At 45.7% G+C, this 22534-nt stretch overlaps 1 protein-coding gene across 9 annotated transcripts in view; it reads left to right on the top strand.

Annotated features, from left to right (window-relative positions):
- Window positions 1-22534, top strand: part of LOC138296309 (zinc finger protein OZF-like) — a 145759-nt gene that overhangs the window by 110147 nt on the left and 13078 nt on the right. For 5 of the 9 annotated variants that reach the window (XM_069235328.1, XM_069235327.1, XM_069235326.1 and 2 more), the window contains 2 exons: window positions 18278-18346; window positions 18997-19095. The exons of 2 other annotated variants lie outside the window; for them this stretch is intronic. In XM_069235328.1, coding sequence (XP_069091429.1) covers window positions 18278-18346; window positions 18997-19095 — 168 coding nt within the window. The remainder of the gene's footprint in view (window positions 1-18277; window positions 18347-18996; window positions 19096-22534) is intronic. 2 more of the 9 variants (XM_069235329.1, XM_069235331.1) reach the window with 1 other exon arrangement.

Here is a 22534-nt window from a genome sequence, read left to right as displayed (position 1 = left end):
GCCACCCATATGGAGTTCAGACAATTCTTACACAGGACTGCCACTGCAGCCTGAGTGAAATAACGTCCACGTTATTTCACAGCCATTTTACACTGCACTTAAGTAACTTATAAGTCACTTATATGTCTAACCCTCACTTAATGAAGGTTAGGTGCAAAGTTACTAACTGTGAGGGCACCCTGGCACTAGCCAAGGTGCCCCCACATTGTTCAGGGCAATTTCCCCGGACTTTGTGAGTGCGGGGACACCATTACACGCGTGAACTAGATATAGGTCAATACCTATGTGTAGCTTCACAATGGTAACTCTGAACATGGCCATGTAACATGTCTAAGATCATGGAATTGTCCCCCCAATACCATTCTGGTACTGGGGTGACAATCCCATGCATCCCCGCGGCTCCAGCATGGACCCCGGGTACTGACAAACTAGCTCTCTGGGGTTTTCTCTGCAGCTACTGCTGCTGCCAACCCTCAGACAGGTTTCTGTCCCCCTGGGGCCTGGGCAGCCTAGTCCCAGGAAGGCAGAACAAAGGATTTCCTTTGAGAGAGGGTGTTACACCCTCTCCCTTTGGAAATAAGTGTTAAGGGCCTGAGAGGAGTAGCCTCTCCTGGCCTTTGGAAATGCTTTGAAGGGCACAGATGGTGCCCTCCTTGCATAAACCAGTCTACACCGGTTCAGGGATCCCCTAGCCCCTGCTCTGGTGTGAAACTGGACAAAGGAAAGAGGAGTGCCCAGAGCTCCTCCAGTGTGTCCCAGACCTCTACCATCTTGAATGCAGAGGTGTGAGGGCACAATGGAGACTTCTGAGTGGCCAGTGGCAGCAGGTGACATCAGAGACCCCTCCTGATAGGCTCTTACCGGGTTAGGTAGCCAATCCTCCTCTGAGGGCTATTTAGGGTCTCCTGTGGGTTTCTCGTCGGATAACAAATGCAAGAGCTTACCAGAGTTCCTCTGCACTTGTCTCTTCGACTTCTGCCAAGGATCGACCGCTGACTGCTCCAGGACGCCTGCAAAACCACAACAAAGTAGCAAGAAGACTACCAGCAACATTGTAGCACCTAATCCTGACGGCTTTCTCAACTGTTTCCTGGTGGTGCATGCTCTGAGGGCTGTCTGCCTTCACCCTGCACTGGAAGCCAAGAATAAATCTCCTGTGGGTCGAAGGAATCTTCCCCCTGCTAACGCAGGCACCAAACATCAGCATCACCGTTACTCTGGGTCACCTCTCAACTTGACGAGCGTGGTCCCTGGAACACAGAAGCTGGATCCAAGTGACCTCGACAGTCCAGTGGTCCTTCTGTCCAAAGTTGGTGTCGGTAAGTCCTTGCCTCCCCACGCCAGACAGTAATCCTGTGTACTGCGTGATCTGCAACTGCTAGGGCTTCTGTGAACTTTTGCAAGACTTTCTTAGTGCACAGCACAGCCCAGGTCCCCAGCACTCTGTCCTGCATTGCCCAACTCGCTGAGTTGACCTCCGACTTCGTGGGACCCTCTTTTGTTGTGCTGAGACGACCACTGTGCTCAGATTTCCTGAATGCCTGTTCAGGTGCTTCTGTGGGTGCTGCCTGCTTCTGTGTGAGCTCTCTCTGTTGCTGAGTGCCCCCTCTGTCTCCTCTCCAAGGGGTGACCTCCTGGTCCTTCCTGGGCCCCTCCAGCACCCAAAACCTTTAACCGCGACTCTTGCAGCTAGCAAGGCTTGTTTGTGATCTTTCTGCGTAGAAACAACTCTGCATCCTCTAGCACGCCATGGGACATCTTCTGACCAAAGGAGAAGTTTCTGGCACCTTCCGTTGTTGCAGAATCTTTGGCGTCTTCCACCCAGAGGCAGCCCTTTTGCACCTTCATCCGGGGTTTAGTGGGCTCCTGCCCCCCCGGACACTTGCGTGACTCTTGGACTTGGTCCCCTTCCTTTGCAGGTCCTCAGGTCCAGGAATCCATCTTCAGTGCTTTGCAGTCAGTTGTTGTCTTTGTAGAATCCCCTATCTCGACTTTACTGTCTTTCTGGGGTAGTCAGGTAACTTTACTCCTGCTTTTCAGGGTCTTGGGGTGGGGTATATTGGACACCCTTAGTGTTTTCTTACACTCCCAGCGACCTTCTACACAGTACACTAGTCCTGGGGTCCATTCGTGGTTCGCATTCCATGTTTGGAGTATATGGTTTGTGTTGCCCCTAGGCCTATTGTCTCCTATTGCATTCTATTGTGTTCTACAGTGTTTGCACTACTTTTCTAAGTGTTTTACTTACCTGATTTTGGTTTGTGTGTATATTTTGTGTATTTTACAGAGTATATCCTCTGGGATACTTTTGGCATATTGTCACTAAAATAAAGTACCTTTATTTTTAGTAACTCTGAGTATTGTGTTTTCTTGTGATATAGTGCTATATGATATAAGTGGTATAGTAGGAGCTTTGCATGTCTCCTAGTTCAGTCTAAGCTGCTCTGCCATAGTTACCTCTATCAGCCTAACCTGCTTGAACACTCCTAATTTACTAATAAGGGATAACTGGACCTAGCACAAGGTATAAGTACCACAAGGTACCCACTATAAGCCAGGCCAGCCTCCTACATTGGTGGCAGCGGTGGGATAAGTACTTGTAATTGCTTTACCACTTTGTCATTGGTGCTTTTCATAAGAAAAACATATACCAAATACTTCCGAATATACACAGTAACCTAAACAGTTTAACTTTCCTTCTCTAAAACTTTCTAAAAACTTTCTGAAAAGTTTCTGAAAATTTTCAAACGTTTTCAAAAGTTTGAAAAAGTTTTTCTCTGTTCTTTTAAAAGTTCCAAAAACTTTTTTCTCTTTCTGTCCTAAACCTTTGCTGTCATGTCTGTAGTAGAGCTTACTCCCACAGTTGTCCAGGGAGCATTTGGGAATCTAAACTTTAAAAGTTTGAGGGGTCTCTGCATTGAAAGAGGTTTAGCAATTGGTAAGAATCCTACAAAAGATCTCCTCCTTAGCCTTCTCCTAGAAAGTGACCAGAACCAGTCAGGCCCATCCCAGGATCAGGCGGTAGAGGAGGGGGGTACCCAGCCACACTCAGAGGAGTCCCCTGAGGATGCTAGGGAGGGTTCTTCCAAGGAAGGACCTGCCATCTAACAGGCCACCTAGTGACACTGGTAGTGGGAGGGGGTCACACACTAGTAGGGCACCTTTCACTCCTAAAGGCCAGGTTACTAGGGCCCAGCCAGTTAGGGACAGGCAACTCTGCTAATTCCCACATTTCTTTTGTGTCTCACAATCCCCAAGCCTCCCACCCTGAGGATAACTTAATGTAAATGTAAATTAGCACTTGTATAGCGCACTACTCACCCGTTAGGGTCTCAAGGCGCTGTACTCATACCGCTATGGAACCCCTCCTGGCTTTTCCCTGTGAGGCGCCCACTCCTGAGCACCCCCAGGGTGAAGCCAGGCATCCAAGCGCTGTTGGGGCCATTGTGGAGATTAAGCAAGCTATTGCCCAGAGTTGCAGAGTGGGACCCATGAATTAGATTAGGCACCGAGGCGAGAATTATCTGGTCAAGGGGAATTGAGCCCAAGACCTGCCGAAGCGGGACTTGAACCCTGCTCTTGAGCCAGATCTCTGCTTCAGGGTCTGCCGCTCTAACCATTGAGCCACACTTCTCCACGAAATGAAAGGGAACTCAGAAAGCTGAGGTTCGAAGAGGCCAGGCTGAAGCTTAAACAGCAGCAGCTGGCCCTAGACAGGGAATCTCTGGATGTGGAAAGGGAAAGCCAGAGGTTGGGGTTAGTTCCCCATGGTGGCAGCAGCAGTGTTTTTGATAGTAATCCTGTTAGAGAGCAAGATTCCAGAAACCTACATAAGGTAGTCCCCCCTAACAAGGAGGGGGGTGACATTAACAAGTGGTTTGCTGCACTTGAGAGGGCCTGTATGGCACAGTTGGTCCCTCAATGGCAGTGGGCTGCTATCTTTCACTGGTAAGGGTAGGGATAGGCTCCTTACTGTCAGAGAAAGTGATGCTAATAACTACAAAGTTTTGAAGGATGCACTCTTGGACGGATTTGGCTTAACCGCTGAACAATACAGGATTACGTTCAGTGACACCAGAAAAGAGTCCTCTCAAGACTGGACAGACTTTGTAGACTGTTCAGTGAAGGCCTTGGAGGGTTGGTTACATGGCAGTAAGGTGACTGACTATGAAAGTCTGTACAATCTAATCCTGAGAGAGCATATTTTGAACAATTGTGTGTCTGATTTGTTGCATCAGTACTTGGTAGACTCAGATCTGACCTCTCCCCAAGAATTGGGAAAGAAGGCAGACAAATGGGTCAGAACAAGAGTGAACAGAAAAGTTCATACAGGAGGTGACAAGGATGGCAAGAAGAAGGATGGTAAGTCTTCTGACAAGGGTGGGGGCAAAGATAAAAAACATTCATCAGGCCCACAAAAATCCTCTGGGAGTGGTGGGTCCAAATCCTCTTCTCACAATCAGAAAAAGCCATGGTGTTATTTATGTCAAGTAAAAGGCCATTGTGCAAGTGATGCTACTTGTCCAGAGAAAAACACCAAGGCTCCCACTACCACAACCCCAACTGCAACCTCTAGTGCCCCTAGTAATAGCAGTGGTGGTGGGAAGTCTACTACAAATAGCCAATCCAAGGGTGTAGCTGGGCTCACTATTGGCAGTGTAGTTGGGGATGGTCTTGTTAGGGAGACCACAGAGGCTGTTTTAGTCTCTGATGGTGGCATTGACTTTGCCACCTTGGTTGCTTGTCCCCTCAATATGGGTAAGTACAAGCACCTACCCCTAATTAATGGTGTTGAGGTTGAGGCCTACAGGGTCACAGGAGCCAGTGTAACTATGGCTATAGAGAAACTGGTTCACCCTGATCAACACCTACTTGGTCAGCAGTACCAAGTGGCTGATGCTCACAATAACACACTTAGCCACTCCATGGCTGTTGTGAATCTCAACTGGGGGGGGGGGGTTACTGGTCCAAAGAAAGTTGTGGTAGCCACTGAAATACCTGTAGATTGCTTACTAGGAAATGATTTGGAGACACCAGCTTGGGCTGAAGTGGAGTTGGAGGCTCGTGCAACAATGCTGGGCATTCCTGGGCATATTTTTGCTTTAACAAGGGCTCAGGCCAAAAAGCAAAAAGGACAGGGAAACTTGGATCCTGGAACAATGGACCAAGTGCTCCCAAAAGCTAGGGGTAAGAAGGGTAAATCATTGCCCACTATCCCTCCCTTACCAGAAGATTCCCCTTTTGAGGAAGAGGAATCCTCTCCCTGTGCAGAACCTACACCAGATGAGCTAGCAGCAGACACTCCCGAGTGTTTGGGTGTAGGGGGGCCTACTAGGGAAGAGCTGAGTGTGACACAGCAGACCTGTCCCACACTAGAGGGTTTGAGACAGCAAGCTGTCAAGCAGCAGAATGGGGATGTCAGTGATAGCCATAAGGTGTATTGGGAAGACAACCTCCTGTATACTGAGTCAAGGGACCCTAAACCTGGAGCTGCCAGGAGATTGGTCATCCTTTGCAATACAGAGAGTTTCTTCTTACCTTGGCACACAACATTCCTTTGGCTGGGCATTTGGGCCAAAGTAAAACTTGGGACAGTCTTGTTCCCCTGTTTCACTGGCCTCATATGTCAGAGGACACCAAAGAGTTTTGTCGCTCTTTTGTGACCTGTCAAGCCAGTGGCAAGGCTGGTGGCACTCCAAAGGCCCACTTAATTCCACTTCCTGTGGTTGAGGTGCCCTTTGAAAGGGTAGGGGTTGACATAGTTGTCCCCCTTGACTCTCCAACAGCTTCAGGCAATGGGTTTATTCTTGTGGTAGTGGACCATGCCACTAGGTATCCTGAAGCTATCCCCTTAAGGACCACTACAGCTCCTGCGGTAGCAAAGGCCCTCCTGGGAATCTTTTCCAGGGTGGGCTTCCCTAAGGAAGTGGTGTCAGACAGAGGTAGTAACTTCATGTCTGCATACCTCAAAGCAATGTGGAAGGAGTGTGGTGTGACATACAAGTTCACTATTCCTTATCATCCACAAACAAATGGTCTGGTTGAGAGGTTTAATAAAGCTCTCAAAGGTATGATAATGGGACTCCCTGAAAAACTCAGAAGGAGATGGGGTGTCCTGTTACCTTGCCTCCTTTTTGCTTACAGGGAGGTACCCCAAAAAGGAGTGGGCTTTAGCCCTTTTGAACTCCTCTTTAGCCACCCTGTGAGAGGTCCCCTTGCACTTATTAAGAAGGGTTGGGAAAAACCTTTAAAAGCTCCTAAACCGGACATTGTGGATTATGTACTTGGCCTTAGATCAAGAATGGCTGAGTACACGAAAAAGGCCAGTAAAAACCTTCAGGCCAGCCAGGAGCTGCAAAAGCAATGGCATGACCAGAAGGCTGTCCTGACCCAGTACCACCCAGGACAGAAGGTGTGGGTTTTGGAGCCTGTGGCCCCAAGAGCAGTCCAGGACAAATGGAGTGGACCCCATCTAATTGTTGAGAAAAAGGGTGAGGTGACCTACTTGGTGGACATGGGCACTGCCAGGAGTCCCCTTAGGGTGCTCCATGTCAACCACCTAAAACCCTACTATGACAGGTCTGATCTCACCCTGCTCATGGCAACTGATGAGGGACAGGAAGAAGAGAGTGACCCTCTCCCTGATCCCTTCTCCACCACTGACGCTGATGCCTTAGTGGAGGGTGTAGTACTTGCAGATTGTCTTACTGCAGAGCGGAAAGATGACTGTGTAAATCTTTTAAGTCAGTTTTCTGAACTCTTCTCACTGATACCAGGTACCACTACTTGGTGTGAGCATACAATCAATACTGGAGACAGCTTACCTGTCAAAAGTAAGATTTATAGGCAGCCTGACCATGTCAGGGACCACATTAAACAAGAGGTTCAGAAAATGTTAGACTTAGGAGTGATTGAGCCTTTAGAAAGCTCATGGGCTAGCCCAGTGGTGCTTGTCCCAAAACCTCACAGTAAGGATGGTAAAAGAGAGATGAGGTTTTGTGTTGACTATAGAGGGCTGAACCAAGTAACCAAGACAGATGCTCATCCTATACCCAGGGCCAATGAGCTGTTAGATACACTGGCTTCTGCCAAGTATCTATGCACTTTTGATTTAACTGCAGGGTAGTGGCAGATTAAATTATCAGAAGATGCTAAACCCAAGACTGCATTTTCAACCATTGGAGGGCACTATCAATTCACTGTGATGCCCTTTGGTCTGAAAAATGCACTTGCCACTTTTCAAGGGTTGGTGAACACAGTCCTGCAAGGGTTGGAAGCTTTTAGTGCAGCATATCTGGATAATATAGCTGTCTTTAGCTCCACCTGGGATGATCACCTGGTCCATGTGTGGAACGTTTTGGAGGCCCTGCAAAAGGCAGGCCACACTATCAAGGCCTCAAAGTGCCAGAAAGGTCAGGGGAAAGTGGTTTATCTGGGCCACATGGTAGGTGGGGAACAGATTGCACCACTACAGGGGAAGATTCAGACCATTATGGAATGGGCTCCCCCTACAACTCAAACCCAGGTGAGAGCCTTTTTAGGCCTCACAGGGTACTATAGGAGGTTCATCAAGAATTATGGCTCCATAGCAGCTCCTCTTAATGACCTCACTAGTAAGAAGATGCCTAAAAAGGTATTCTGGACAGCTAGCTGTCAAAAAGCTTTTGATGAGTTCAAACAGGCCATGTGCTCCGCACCTGTCATAAAAAGCCCTTGCTACTCTAAAAAGTTCATAGTCCAGACTGATGCTTCTGAATTGGGGATTGGGGCAGTACTATCACAGCTTAATGCTGAGGGCCAGGATCAATCTGTTGCTTTTATCAGCAGGAGGTTGAACCCTATAGAAGCGTTGGTCTGCCATAGAGAGGGAGGCCTTTGCTGTGGTCTTGGCACTGAAAAAGTTGAGACCCTACCTGTTTAGTACTCACTTTATTGTTCAGATAGACCACAAACCTCTACTTTGGCTAAAGCAAATGAAAGGTGAAAACCATAAATTGTAGAGGTAGTCCATCTCCCTACAGGGAATGGACTATACAGTGGAACATAGACCTGGGAGTACCCACTCCAATGCAGATGGACTTTCCAGATATTTTCACTTAGACAATGAAGACTCATCTGGGCAAGGTTAGCCTTATTGTCCCTCGTTTGGGGGGGGGTTGTGTAGGAAAGTACCATCTTGCCTGGCATGTTATCCCCATTTTTTACTTATATGTATGTTTGTTTTTGCCTGTGTCACTGGGATCCTGCTAGCCAGGACCCTAGTGCTCATAAGTTGTGCCCTGTATGTGTTCCCTGTGTGGTGCCTAACTGTATCACTGAGGCTCTGCTAACCAGAACCTCAGTGTTTATGCTCTCTCTGCTTTTAAAATTGTCACTAACAGGCTAGTGACTAATTTTACCAATTATGATTGGCACACTGGAAGACCCTTATAATCCCCTAGTATATGGTACCTAGGTACCCAGTGTATTGGGGTTCCAGGAGACCCTATCGGCTGCAGCATTTCTTTTGCCACCCATAGGGAGCTCAGACAATTCTTACACAGGACTGCCACTGCAGCCTGAGTGAAATAACGTCCATGTTATTTCACAGCCATTTTACACTGCACTTAAGTAACTTATAAGTCACCTATATGTCTAACACTCACTTAGTGAAGGTTAGGTGCAAAGTTACTAAGTGTGAGGGCACCCTGGCACTAGCCATGGTGCCCACACCCTGTTCAGGGCAATTTCCCCAGACTTTGTGAGTGTGGGGACACCATTACATGCGTGAACTACATCTAGGTCACAACCTATGTGTAGCTTCACAGTGGTAACTCTGAACATGGCCATGTAATATGTCTAAGATCATGGAATTGTCCCCTCAATACCATTCTGGTATTGAGGTGACAATCCCATGCATCCCCGGGGCTCCAGCATGGACCCCGGGTACTGCCAAACTAGCTCTCTGGGGTTTCCTCTGCAGCTACCGCTGCTGCCAATCCTCAGACAGGTTTCTGCCCCCTGGGGCCTGGGCAGCCCAGTCCCAGGAAGGCAGAACAAAGGATTTCCTCTGAGAGAGGGTGTTACACCCTCTCCCTTTGGAAATAGGTGTAAAGGGCCTGAGACGAGTAGCCTCTCCTGGCCTCTGGAAATGCTTTGAAGGGCACAGATGGTGCCCTCCTTGCATAAACCAGTCTACTCGGTTACAGGGATCCCCCAGCCCCTGCTCTGGCATGAAACTGGACAAAGGAAAGGGGAGTGACCACTCCCCTGTCCATCACCGACCAGAGCTCCTCCAGTGTGTCCCAGATCTCTGCCATCTTCAATGGCCACATTGGAGACCTCTGAGTGGCCAGTGCCAGCAGTGCCAGCAGGTGACATCAGAGACCCCTCCTGATAGGCTCTTACCTGGTTAGGTAGCCAATCCTCCTCTGAGGGCTAATTAGGGTCTCTCCTGTGGGTTTCTCGTCAGATAACGAATGCAAGAGCTCACCAGAGTTCCTCTGCACTTCTCTCTTTGACTTCTGCCAGGATCGACCGCTGACTGCTCCAGGGCGCCATCAGAACCGCAACAAAGTAGCAAGAAGACTACCAGCAACATTGTAGCGCCTAATCCTGCCGGCGTTCTCGACTGTTTCCTGGTGGTGCATGCTCTGAGGGCCTTCACCCTGCACTGGAAGCCAAGAAGAAATCTCCTGTGGGTCAACGGAATCTTCCCCCTGCTAACGCAGGCACCAAACTTCTGCATCACCGGTCCTCGGGGACCCCTCTCATCTTGACGAGCGTGGTCCCTGGAACACAGGAGCTAGATCCAAGTGACCCCGACAGTCCAGTGGTCCTTCTGTCCAAATTTGGTGGAGGTAAGTCCTTGCCTCCCCAAACCCAGACAGTAATCCTGTGTACTGCGTGATCTGTGCTCTTTTGCAAGACTTCCTTCTTGCACAGCACAGCCCAGGTCCCCAGCACTCCGTCCTGAGTTGACCTCCGACTTCGTGGAACCCTCTTTTGTTGTGTTGAGACGACCGCTGTGCTCAGATTTCCTGAACGCCTGTTCAGGTGCTTCTGTGGGTGCTGCCTGCTTCTGTGTGGGCTCTCTGTGTTGCTGAGCGCCCCCTCTGTCTCCTCCTCCAAGGGGCGAACTCCTGGACCTTCTGTCTCCTATAGCATTCTGTTGTGTTCTACAGTGTTTGCACTACTTTTCTAAGTGTCTTACTTACCTGATTTTGGTTTGTGTGTATATTTTGTGTATTTTACTTACCTCCTAAGGGAGTATATCCTCTGGGATACTGTTGGCACATTGTCACTAAAATAAAGTACCTTTATTTTTAGTAACTCTGAGTATTGTGTTTCTTATGGTATAGTGCTATATGCTATAAGTGGTATAGTAGGAGCTTTGCATGTCTCCTAGTTCAGCCTAAGCTGCTCTGCTATAGCTAGCTCTATCAGCCTAAGCTGCTTGAACAATACTAATCTACTAATAAGGGATAACTGGACCTGGCACAAGGTGTAAGTACCACAAGGTACCCACTATAAGCCAGGCCAGCCTCCTACAAACACAAGTATGAGTAATATGACTTAAACATCCATATGAATATGAACATGTTTCAGCCTATAATATTGCCCATACAAGTGAGGGGCCTTCATCAGGACTAAGATGGACCCTAATTTAACTACTATACGTACTTATGCATGCAATTGCTCGAGTAAAGAACATTTTTTTGATACATCACTAGGTCGATGGCTAACTAACCATAACTGAGCGTTATCAAGTAGCCTTGGTTGTAATGGAGAAGGCATGCCCTGTAGTCACACATTAGTCTAGAGGTTATGCACATATTTTTATATATCTACTGCTGAACACAGGGCCTGGCTCACCAGATATTGCATTTCTGTAGACTGATGATTCTCACAGCAGGTAACATTGGGATTGTCTCCCAACTGGAGTTCCCCTAACATGATAGAATTAAGTGTGTGTTCCGCTCCTGGATGTCACCAGGCTCCCTAAAGCAGTAATCAGGGATAGACAGCAGTACTCAGGAAGAACCAGTCAGCAGCCTCGTGCTAATAACAGAGCTCAGGGAACTTCTAATAGTAGTCCTGTCTCCATTCACCTCACTTCAGTGTCTGAATTTTCACCCTACTGCTACATGAATGCAGAAAATACACTTCAATTGTCTGGGGAAGCTATCCTCATCCTGCAGCTTGTATCATGCCAAACCAGAGGCATTCCAAAATGGATCCTATTGGCTTCACTACTCATACTCAGTCACACACAGAGACCAACTACTGCAAGTGTTACGCACACACTAGGGCCCATATTTATACTTTTTGATGCAAAACTGCGCAAATGCAGTTTTGCGTTAAAACGTATAGCGCCGGCTTGCGTCATTCCAGAGCACCAACTGGGCGCCAAATTTATGGAATGCCACGAGCTGGCTTAAAGGGTAAGATGGTGTAAAAAAAACTAAAATATGTCAGCCGAGTGGGGGTGGCCTAATGGGAGAAGCGGGTTTTGCACCAAAAAATCACGTTAGGCTGGTTAGAGGGAAACAAAATGCCTCTAACCAGCCTAGCGTCATTTTCTGATGCAAAACCATCCATACCACATGACTCCTGTTTTAGAAAAGACAGGAGTCGTGCCCACCACCCCAGTGGCCAGCACAGAGGACCAGTGTCCCCTGGGCATGGCCATTGCACCCTGTTCCATGCAGGGGGCCCCAAGTTAGGCCTCCGATGGCACTTTAATTAAAAAAATAAAATACTTATCTATACTTACCCTCCTTACCTTTGATGGGGTCCCCCATCCTCCGGTGTCCCTCTGGTGGGGGGTGGGGTGATCCTGGAGCTTGAGGAGGCACCTAGTGACCCATTCCATGGTGTTCAACCATGGAAATGGGTCCACTGCCTGGTCTGACCCAGGCGTTAAATAATGGTTATTTAATTAAGAAGGTAAATAATTATTTATTCCTTCGTCCCACCCGTGCGTCATTTTTGCATGGGGGGAGAAATATGGTGCTATGGAGTTAACACCATTTAGTAGATGTGAACGCCTAACCTGCATCTCAATGACGCAAGGTAGGTTCACACATCTAAAAAAAGGTGCAAACGCCAATATTTTGACGATAGACGTGTGTAAATAATATGTAAAATAAATGTGAAACCTGTGGTGCGAAATTAAACACACCTTTATAAAGAAATGTTTATATTTGCAAAAACATATCGTATGCAATTATAATTTTAAATGCCTTTGAAAAATAGCTGTAGTTTAAAATGTGTTGTAACATGCAGAGATATTACTGCTTTCATGTAACGAACTCTAGCTGTGCATAAAATTAACCTACAGTTATATATGACATCCTTCTGCCAATAACTGATCAATTCAGGAAAACATTTAAATAGAGATGAAAGATTTATTATTGTTTTCATTGTTTAAATGAGCAACTGTACTTTTATTCAGTGTCCTGCCTTTAACAATTCTGCTGTAGTAACTTTTTACAGTTGAGCAGTCTCATTGGTTTCTTAGTACATGTGACTAGGAATGTCACAATGAGAGTGCAACAAGTAAATTAGAGAGTTATGTATAAAGCGATTTCAGGACCCCATGTATTATAGAGCTTATTAAGTCGTGCTCACAATATCCACACACAGAGTAGGGAATAAAAACGATAATATTACTTGATGTGTGTGATTCACATGCAGGGCCGGCTCTAGGGCGGTGCGACCAGTGCCACTGCACAGGGTGTGACTTTGGGTGGGGGCTCCGTGCTGTGGTTTTAAAAGCACCTGCTTCCACGTTCCTTATCTCTGGCAACTTTCAACAGTTAAAATGTCAATATAACTCGAGTGATTAATGGACTTTCTGGAGAGAGCTCAAGTTTTGTCTAATAGAAGTTTTAACTCATCAGAAGGTAGCACAGAGGGTAATATGCCTGCTGCAAAGAACGTCTATCATGCAGATCACAAAGTGCATATAATTCAAATAGGTCAGTTGGTTACTGCTTTTGTTGGGGCAATACTTTAGTTACTTGCAGTTTATAAATTAAAATCCTAACATAGAACAGTGAGCTAGAAACTGTCATCAGAGAGCTTTGTTTAAACTGCAAGGAATAGATTAGAGCATTTTTTTTTCCCCGTGTCTTTCATTACCCTAATATCGCAAAAAAGGGTACATTTGGGTAGAAATCAATTCTTATTAATAAAAACAACCCCCATCTATGTTGATACTTTTTAAATTCTCAGTTTGCGCTTCTCCAGATCAAGCACTATTAAACTATACTGCCTACCCGTATGGAACACATGTGACTCCTACACCTTGTAGTCCTCTGCCTGATATAACATTTCCTATACACTGATTTACACACATATAAATATTGAATCTATGTAATGTGTGTGTGATGTAAAGTGCTATGACACCCTACACTGGTATAAGTGGTGTTATAAATATAATTAAATGCATCTGAGAGGAAGTGGTTATGGAGTCTTGAGGGGCACTGTTAAAGGGTGGTGGTGAGGGAATCCGTGGCAGAGGTAGTCACTGGGGGACGTCAACAAACATTGTCGCACAGGGTGCTACCAGAGCTAAAGCCAGCCCAGGTCACATGTGGCATTTATTCCCTAACATATTTATATGGATTGTTGTGTATCACTAAAGCAGAAAGAACAACTTAAAACATTAAAAAGGACACAGGCAATATGCATACAATAAACCCTAACTCATGAGCAGCAGTACATTTTGATGTCAACAGGGAAGATCCTTAGCATCGATCCAGTGCACAGATTTTTGCTGGCAGACCAGGATCCATAGAAAGCCAGGAGTCATGGTCTGTGACAAAGGGCAAAAAACTATGCAACCCAGCAGGCTTGAAAAATATTACTATAGGACTGACTCAAACAAGGATGGCTTGGGGTTGTCGCCCAGACCTGAAGACAGCAGATACCCAGATCCTTGACAGGGGCACCTTCCTGCACATAAACACTCATTCCCCGCAAAGCAGACACCCTTACACTATGGTGCAAGAGTGCCTGCGTTGGCACTAGGCAGCTAAATTTATTTTTGTAAATAGGGCGCATCCCTGCATTTCTGAAGTGATGCAGCATGGCGCTGCCAATTTTGGCCCAGCATTGCACGACTTTCTTGTAAATATGCCCCTTAGTATGGAAGTTGGGTGGTCTCAGTTGACTTTTGTAATATTTGTTTGTGAATTAAACAAAATATTTTATCATTTGTGCATTTGTTTGATGAATGCTTGTTTGTGTATTTTTGTGTGTTGATTTAGTCTTAAATCAACATAATTGCCTAATCTGGGGTCCCCTGCTTACAGTAACGATTCGGTGAGTGTCCTTGGATCCCAACAATGATCCAGTGGTGTCAACGTGATTAAGCAGGGGTCCACAGAAGTCAAAAGGTTAAGAACCACTGTCCTAGGAAGTAAAAGGAAAGGACTTTGGAGAGCAGGATGGCTTGGTTGGTAGATTTATACTTTGAGTAGTTTTGAATTGTGATATAACGACAGGGAAGCAGTTGACACACTATCAAACACTGTTTTGAAAACAATTGTCAGTGTTTGGTAGAGAGCCAGCCAGCACGGTGACAATATTGTGTGATGTGTGTATGCATAGATAGAGTGTACAACATTTAGTGGTGAAGTCAAGGGCATGGTCAAGTGATGTAAGTATTATTGGGGAAGCCTCACTAATATAATACAGCTTCCTGAGTACTAGTGAGTTGACAAGTTTTTTCACCGTAATGAGTGGAGTGCATTTGGTAGCGAGTTGCCAGGCATTGTTCGTTATGAATAATCTCATTATTATAAGTAAGCAGAAGAGATTCTCAAGGTTTCTAGCCATGGTGGAGTGTCAGGGGGAAGCAGATAAAACCGATTTGAGAGATGGTGCTAATGAGGAAGGAAAGTAGAGGACTCCAGATTTAGACGAATTTAAAATGAGGGAATGGAAGAAAGTTGATTGTGATGGGCAGTGATGATAACTTAGGATACATTTGAAAGTGCAATTTGTCTTTACTGGAGATTTTGAAAACACAGTTGTAGTCCTGTATGAAGGTTAATATGACATGGCTATGATAGCATGAGACAAAAAGGGCCAGATTTACAAGGAACTGGTGCAGCGTTGTGCCAAAATTGGCAGCGCATCACTGCGTCAGTTCTGAAATGCAGGGATGCGCTGTATTTACAAAAATACAGTGCACCCCTGTGTTTCCCCTAGTGCTGGCGCTAAATTTAGCTGCCAGCGCCAACGCAGGCATCTTTGAACCAAAGTGCAAGGGTGTCTGCATTGAAGGGAATGATTGTTTATGTGCAGGAAGGTGTCCCTTCCTGCACATAAACAATTTACAATGGCAATTTGGCATTTCTGTGTCTGCTGCAGAATAAAGCACACATAGAGGTAGCAAATCGGCATTATTGAATGTTTGTTTATGTGCAGGAAGGGACACCTTCCTGCACATAAACAATAATTCATGGTGTTTTGCTCTTTCTATGTGTGCTGCAGAATGCAGCACACATGGAAAAAGCAAAAATTAAGAGAAATAAAAGTATTTCTCCTCGTTGTGCCATGCTAACACCACCCCAGGGGTGGCATTTGTTTTTTGCACTGCCTCAGATTTAAGATTCCTTGTAAATCTGGGGCAGCATCAAAAGCAATGGGTGTTAAAGTGATGCTGTGCTTTGTTCTGTGAGTGTCCCTTTCACTTTGCTGCACTAGCTTCAAAATTTTTGAAATTCTGACACAGCTGTGCTAACGAGAGCCATGGTGTGCTGTATTGTAAATACAGCGCTACCATGGCGTTGTTAGGGGGGCGCAGGGTGGTGCAAGCAAATTGGTGCACTGTGATGAGGCCCATAATTTGTAAAAGCTATGAGGGTGTCAGAGAATGTGTAATCCTGGAAGTTCTGGCATTGATTTGTGGAGGAATGTATATTTTAATATATCTATACTGGTTGTCCATATAGTTCAGTATTACAGTGGGCATTTAGTAAGGAACTTATGTAATATTTTCTGTATGATACATCATAGTCTAATTGTATTCTCAGCCTATAGCGTATTTTAGAGTGTCCAGTTGCTGGTCGCAGAGCTAGTTGGGTATGCCTAGTAGTTGCTAATCCTAACCGCATATACAATTAAAACAATCAAACTTTAGATCAGTTTTACACCAGAATTCCTAACAGCATCCACCTGTAAGTTCTGTAGGCATCTCATCCTCTGAGAGTCGGGCCAGAGCAATTTGTGGAGGAGTGTTAACTGTCATGTGTAAGTTGTCATGATCAGATGAGGATGGACCGAAAGTAAGCATACAGCAGGCTTTTCAACAAGTAGCTCGTGAGCTAATGGTAACTCTCCATAAAACTGTAAGTAGCTCTCCTATGTGAAGCCCAACCTACTAATTTAGAAGCTTTTGTTTTGTTGAAATACTATATGCATACCAACACTGAGAGTGTTTTTGATATGATCATGTGGGTATTTTCATAAGCTGACGTTCAGAGAAAATGGCTTAATTTCCAACTTATATTTAAAACTGATATTTGAGTGACAGCTCAGGTGGCGTTGGGGAGACCTATTCCTAATATTGGTACCTTGTTGCCAGGGCCATTGGAGCTATGTCTGTTCGATATTATCCATGTACAGAAAATCCAAATTGACAAATGCTTTTTTACATTATTGCCGCCCGGTGGACTGAGGTGATCACAGCTAGTAATCTTGCATAGGGTAGTCTTGCCTGCTGTGGTCACTATTGCAACACTAATAATAGTAGTTCAGGGTGATTTCCTTTGAATATAAGTAGCTCTTATTGCAGAAAACGTTGGAGACCCCTGGAATAAAGTATTATAGTGTGCTAGTTACAAGTATGAAGTCCAGGGATTTCACCAGGCCAGTGAAATATGGCCATTGTGCAATTTCATTTATAGGTTTGAAGGAGTAAGAGTAAAATTGTAGGTACCATGTGTCTACTCTACCTACATAAGCGATAAAACCATACCACAATCTCTGGTTTGGATCTGAATACTGCTGCATGGCATCTTTCATTGATTATATATTGCCACGGTGTATACCAATATTCTACAGCTGGCAAACAGTTGCAGTTTTTGGGCGCATTGGAACAATTGAGGTAAGGACAAATTTAATTTTCAGCGAACAGGCTACGTTTTAATCATTGGTCTGTTGTGCTAAAACTTAGGAGCATATTTATACTTTTTCACGCAAAACTGCATTAACGCAGTTTTGTGTGAAAAAGTATACCACCGGCTAGCGCCATTCCAAGATGCTGGCTGGGCGTCATATTTATGCAATGACGGTAGCTGGTGGTAAGGCCCGGCTAGCGTCATCAAAAAAGGATGCTAGCCGGGTGGGGGATATGTAGGGGGAACAGGAGGTTGTGCGTCAAAGGATGATGCTAGTATGGGCAGAGGCATACAAATGCCTCTAACCAGACTAGCATCATTTCTTGACGTAAAACTCCCATGGACATGACTCCTGTCTTAGTAAAGACAGAAGTCATGGCCACCACCCCAATGGCCATGCCCAGGGGACATGTGTCCCATTGGGCCCAGTGCTGTTTAGGTGGGCCCAGGTTAGACCCCCCCATGGCACTTTAATAAAAAATAAACAATACTTACTTGTACATACCTTACTTACCTGGTATGGTGTCCCCATCCTCTGGCGTCCCTCCGGTGTGGGTGAGGGTGTCCCTGGGGCTAGGGAAGGGCACCTGTGGGCCCAGTCCATGGTCTCTGACCATGGAAATAGGCACACATGTCCCCTAACTCCCTGACCTGGCGTTATATAATGGTGCTAAGCAAGCTTAGCGCCATTATTTAAGGCCCACTTCCGCCGTGCTTGATTTTAGCACGGGGGATAAATATGGCTCAAAGGCCATATCGTCATTTTTTGCCCAAGGACGCCTACCTTGCTTTTCATTGACGCAAAGTAGTTTCCCGCTAGCAAAAAATGACTTCAACTCCAAAACTTTGGCGCTAGACAGGTCTAGCGCCAAAGTATAAATTTGGAGTTAGTTTTGCGCCGAATTTGCGTTAAAAAAAAAAAGAAAATTCGGCACAAGGCAAGTATAAATCTGGGCCTAAGGGTTTTATTGCCCATTTGATTGTCAGTTGCATTCCTGCACACCACTTAAGCATGCCTGTTTATTTGTTTTAATTAATTACATTTTCTTAAAGAAACTCTAATCACCAAAATTAAAAGTGAGATAAACTGATTCACCAATTAGCATGTTTTCCTTTAGCACAGCAAAATGTTAACTCACCTATGGTTTCTTTCGCCATTAAAGACGAGGAAGAGGGCTACTCCATGGACCATCAGAACTCTGAAAGAAAATACCTCAGCAGTATTCCAACCTGTAAGTATACAGGGCTTTTGAAGGGTCACCATAAACAAACACATTTGCTCCAATAGCTAATAGTTATTGCATCTTTTGGTTGTCTCAGGGTTTACCTAATAATCTGTCTCAGATAACGTAACTTCCTTTTGCCCTGGCCACACCTCCTTACATGACAGTGGATATGCCCAGAAGCAATCCTGTACCAAATGCTGCAGTGACTGCACATAAATAACTGAAGAAAGTCTGCCCCCTCTGCACCTCTTCCCATCAGCAAACCTGACTCACAGGCCCACTCAGTGTTTCTATATTGATTCAAGCATTGCTGTTTGCAGCCTTCCCTATAATATACAGTATGTAAGCTTTCCTACGTCTTCCTAGGTACAACATGAGCCACAGGTAGGTGAGAAACAGGTAATGAGGTGTTTTAGAAACCGGAAATAAGATGCGTTTCTTATCCCCATAGATTCAGTGAAAGGAGGGACCAATTAAAGAGAGTACGAACCAAAGAGAAATGCCTGTCTCAGTTGTTACTAGACCTCCCAAGTAGTGTAATGTGGAAGAGGAACCGTGGGTAGTATGCATAGTTACGTGATTAGCAGCATTTCTCAGTGTCAATATATTTAATTAGTTTTTCACAGGACCATGCATTACTGTCCTCTCTTTATCAGGTGAAGCAGTTTTCATCAAGCCTGTGCTATCACCAGTACATATACCAAAGATAAAGACACAGTTTATGGATGGACAGACTCCCAAGGGAAAACCAGCTGGTACGTAGGAAGCAAGATCCACTGTGTACAGAATAAAATACATGACAACATTTGTGGATATCCTAACAAGTAGGATTTCATAGAAATGCAAAATTCCTTTGGAAAAAACACTTTGGGCTGTTAGATAATCGATGCATTTGTTTTAGACATTCATTTACCTCCTCTGTAAGGCGAACATTCCCCTCACCTCTGGAATTCTGAGATGCAGGAGACATTTCTGATACCTGTATCAATATTCATTTACACTCGTTCCTTATGCTGGCGGTGTCTTGATAATGCTAAGATATAACTGTGCAATTTTACCTAAGTAACTATGTCAGTGACCAATGGACAAAATCTAGGCTGCCTGTTAATCTTTTTTTTCCTTTCTTAAATGCATCTGATGCCAATCTTGGGGCTCATCGAAATCTGCGGTGTTATGTTTCAGTGTGCTACAGCTTTCATCATCTGTTATGGGTGTGAGTTACTTCGCCAAAGGAAGCTGGATTTCAAAAACTGACTGTATTATTATCAATAGAAACATGCTTCCCTTTTCTCTATTATCTTTACAATAAAGGTGTCTCTTCAGGCGAACATAAGATCCTAGTTGTGAGGTAAAGTATAGCACCTACTTTTTATGTTTTGAATATCTTTGTTTGGAATGTAGTGAAAGATCGGGTCCTGGTAAGGAGCTGAGTGATACTACCAATCCACACTTCAAGAGCAGATGTCTGTCCAGGACTGTAAGAAAGTGCTCCTTTTGGCACAGTTACCCCCTCCCCACACTTTTTGCCTGATATTGATGCTAACTTGACTGAGTGTGTGCTGGGATCCTGCTAACCAGGCCCCAGCACCAGTGTTCTTTCCTAAACTGTACTGTAGTTTCCACAATTGGCACAGCCCTGGAACACATCTAAGTCCCTTGTAAGAGGTACCAGTGGTACCAAGGGCTCTGTGGTCAGGGGGGTCTATAAGGGCTGCAACATGTATTGTGCCACCTTTAAGGACCCCTCACTAAATACATGCACACTACCATTGCAGATTGCTGTGGCATAGGTAAGTCACCCTTCTAGCAGGCCTTACAGCCCTAAAGCAGGGTGCACTATACCACAGGTGAGGGCACAGCTGCATGAGCAATATGCCCCATCAGTGTCTTAGTCCATTCTTAGACATTATAAGTGCAGCGTGGCCATATTAAGTTCATGGGCTGGGAGATTGTCATTACAAACTCCTCAGCTCCATGATGGCTTTACTGAAGACTGGGAAGTTTGGTCAAACTTCTCAGCACAATAAACCCACACTGTTGGCAGTGTTTGGTTTATTGTAAAATGCACACATGTTAGAGATGTACCCTGTATTTTAAACATCTGTCTACTGTTGGGCTGACTGGTCAGTGCCAGCCTGCCACTAACAGACAGTTTCTGACCCTATGGGGTGAGAGCCTTTGTGCTCTCTGTGGTCAGGAACAAAGCCTGCTCTGGGTGTCGGTGCTTCACTCTACCCCCCCCCCCGGAGGAACTGCAACACTTGGCAGTGAGCCTCAAAGGTTCAGGACTCCTGTTACAGTGCCCCAGGGCACTCCAGCTAGTGGAGATGCCTGCCATCCGGACCAAGACCCACTTTGGGCGGCAGGTCCAGCAGGAAAATTAGGAAAAACAAGGAGAAGTGGCCTCTGCAGCTAGGACCACCCCTAAGGTGTCCAGAGCTGAAATGACACCCTCCTTCCAGAATCCTCCATCTTTTTTAAGAGGAGAGGGAACAATAGGGATAGAAATGTGCCTTCCTCCCCAAAAGGAGTGGGCACAAGAAGGGTGTAGCCATCCTCAGGGACAGTAGCCATTGGCTCCTGCCCTCTGACCCCTGTAACACCCCTAAATGTAGTATTTAGGGACACCCCTGAACCTTGCTCTTCAGATTTCTGGTGACCTTAAGAAAGAAGAAGGAAGGACTGAAGAGCCGACCCCAGCAGTGAAGACTTCAGACGATAACTGACTTGGCCCCAGCCCTATTAGACTGTCTGCAGCTTCAAGACTTCTGCTACAAAAGGCAACACATCCTGCAGGACATGCAACTTCCACTAACCCTCAGAGGACTGCCTGCCCAGCAGAGGACCAATAACTCTTGAGGACAGCGGCCCTGTCCAGAAGAAACACTTAAAAAGAACCGCCCTGGATATGTGAGCCCAGTCCACTCTCCACCTGGTGCCCACGCCCGAGTCCAGGTGGCCCACCAGTCCAGAGAAGGTTCCCAGGCAATTCAGACCTCAAGTCCACCCTGGGTTCACCCGTCCTGATCAACATGACAACACCTGCAGCCTAAATTCGGAGGGCCCCCTCATCGCGACCGGATCGGACAGAGATTCCTGATGCCCAATAGTACCCCTGCACCTGCAGCCCCTGGCCTTAGGGAATCCGACTGACGGTCCAGAAACATCCAGTGGGCCCCAGCCTGCAGCAATTTTGTGACCCCCGAGGTTCCCCCATTAAAAAGCATAGGGTGCCCGATGCTTTGTTTGCACCCATCCGCCTGTGCCGCTTAGGGTGTGTGTTTGGTGCTGACCTGTGCACCCCCCCTTTGACCCTCCCCCCCAGAGCTGACCTAAACCCCCCAGGTCTGTGACCTGAAGAAGCGGGTACTTACCTGCAATCTGTTTCTTTCAGCATGTCCCCATTCCCCATAGGATTCCATTGAAAATTCAATGCCAACTTTGACCCCTGCACACAGGTTGCTGGAGGTGCACTTTTGGATTCAACTTGAACTTTGACCTGTGGACATCCTTACCCCGGAAGACTGGGATCGTAGGTGGAGTACTTACCTGTCAACTGTGCTATCACTTTTTCTCACCTAGGACTGCATTGGTTCCAATGAGAAATTGCACTGTCAGCTTTTGAAATTAAAAAGTGTTACTTACTTGTAAACTGTTTTATCTGCAAAAGTTAAACAAAGTACATTTGATACATATGAATGATACCAACTTACAACAGCACTTACCTGCAACAAAGATCTTTTGGTTCTAGAAATAAAGTAACAAAATATATTTTTGCTATATAAAAACTTTGGGGTGGAGTTAGTCAACAAGTGTGTGCCTCATTTCTTGACTGTGTGTTTACAACAAATGCTTTGCACTACCCTCGGATAAGCCTAACTGCTTGACCACACTACCACAAAAGAAAGGGTTAGTATTATCTACTTTAGACTCTGTTAAGTCTGTAGGGAGCCACAGAACTTTGTGCACACTATACCTCATTTTGGTATAGTATATATAGAGCCATCTTCCTACAAGGACCTCTTGTTTCAAAGGCCTGTACATTGTTTGAGCTAGATGCATGAATAGTTTGTTGTCCAAAGTCCTAACCATGCTCTGTGCGCAAGTACTGTTTCATTGAGCATGCTCATTTATAGAATATTAAAAAACAGACACGAGTTGCCCAACAACATAGTTTTGGGATTTTTTTCTATT

Source organism: Pleurodeles waltl, chromosome 5 (genome assembly GCF_031143425.1).
Source record: "Pleurodeles waltl isolate 20211129_DDA chromosome 5, aPleWal1.hap1.20221129, whole genome shotgun sequence".
Classification (NCBI taxonomy): domain Eukaryota; kingdom Metazoa; phylum Chordata; class Amphibia; order Caudata; family Salamandridae; genus Pleurodeles; species Pleurodeles waltl.
The sequence above is the reverse complement of the archived record's forward strand: the minus strand, read 5'-3'. Positions and strand labels throughout refer to the sequence as shown.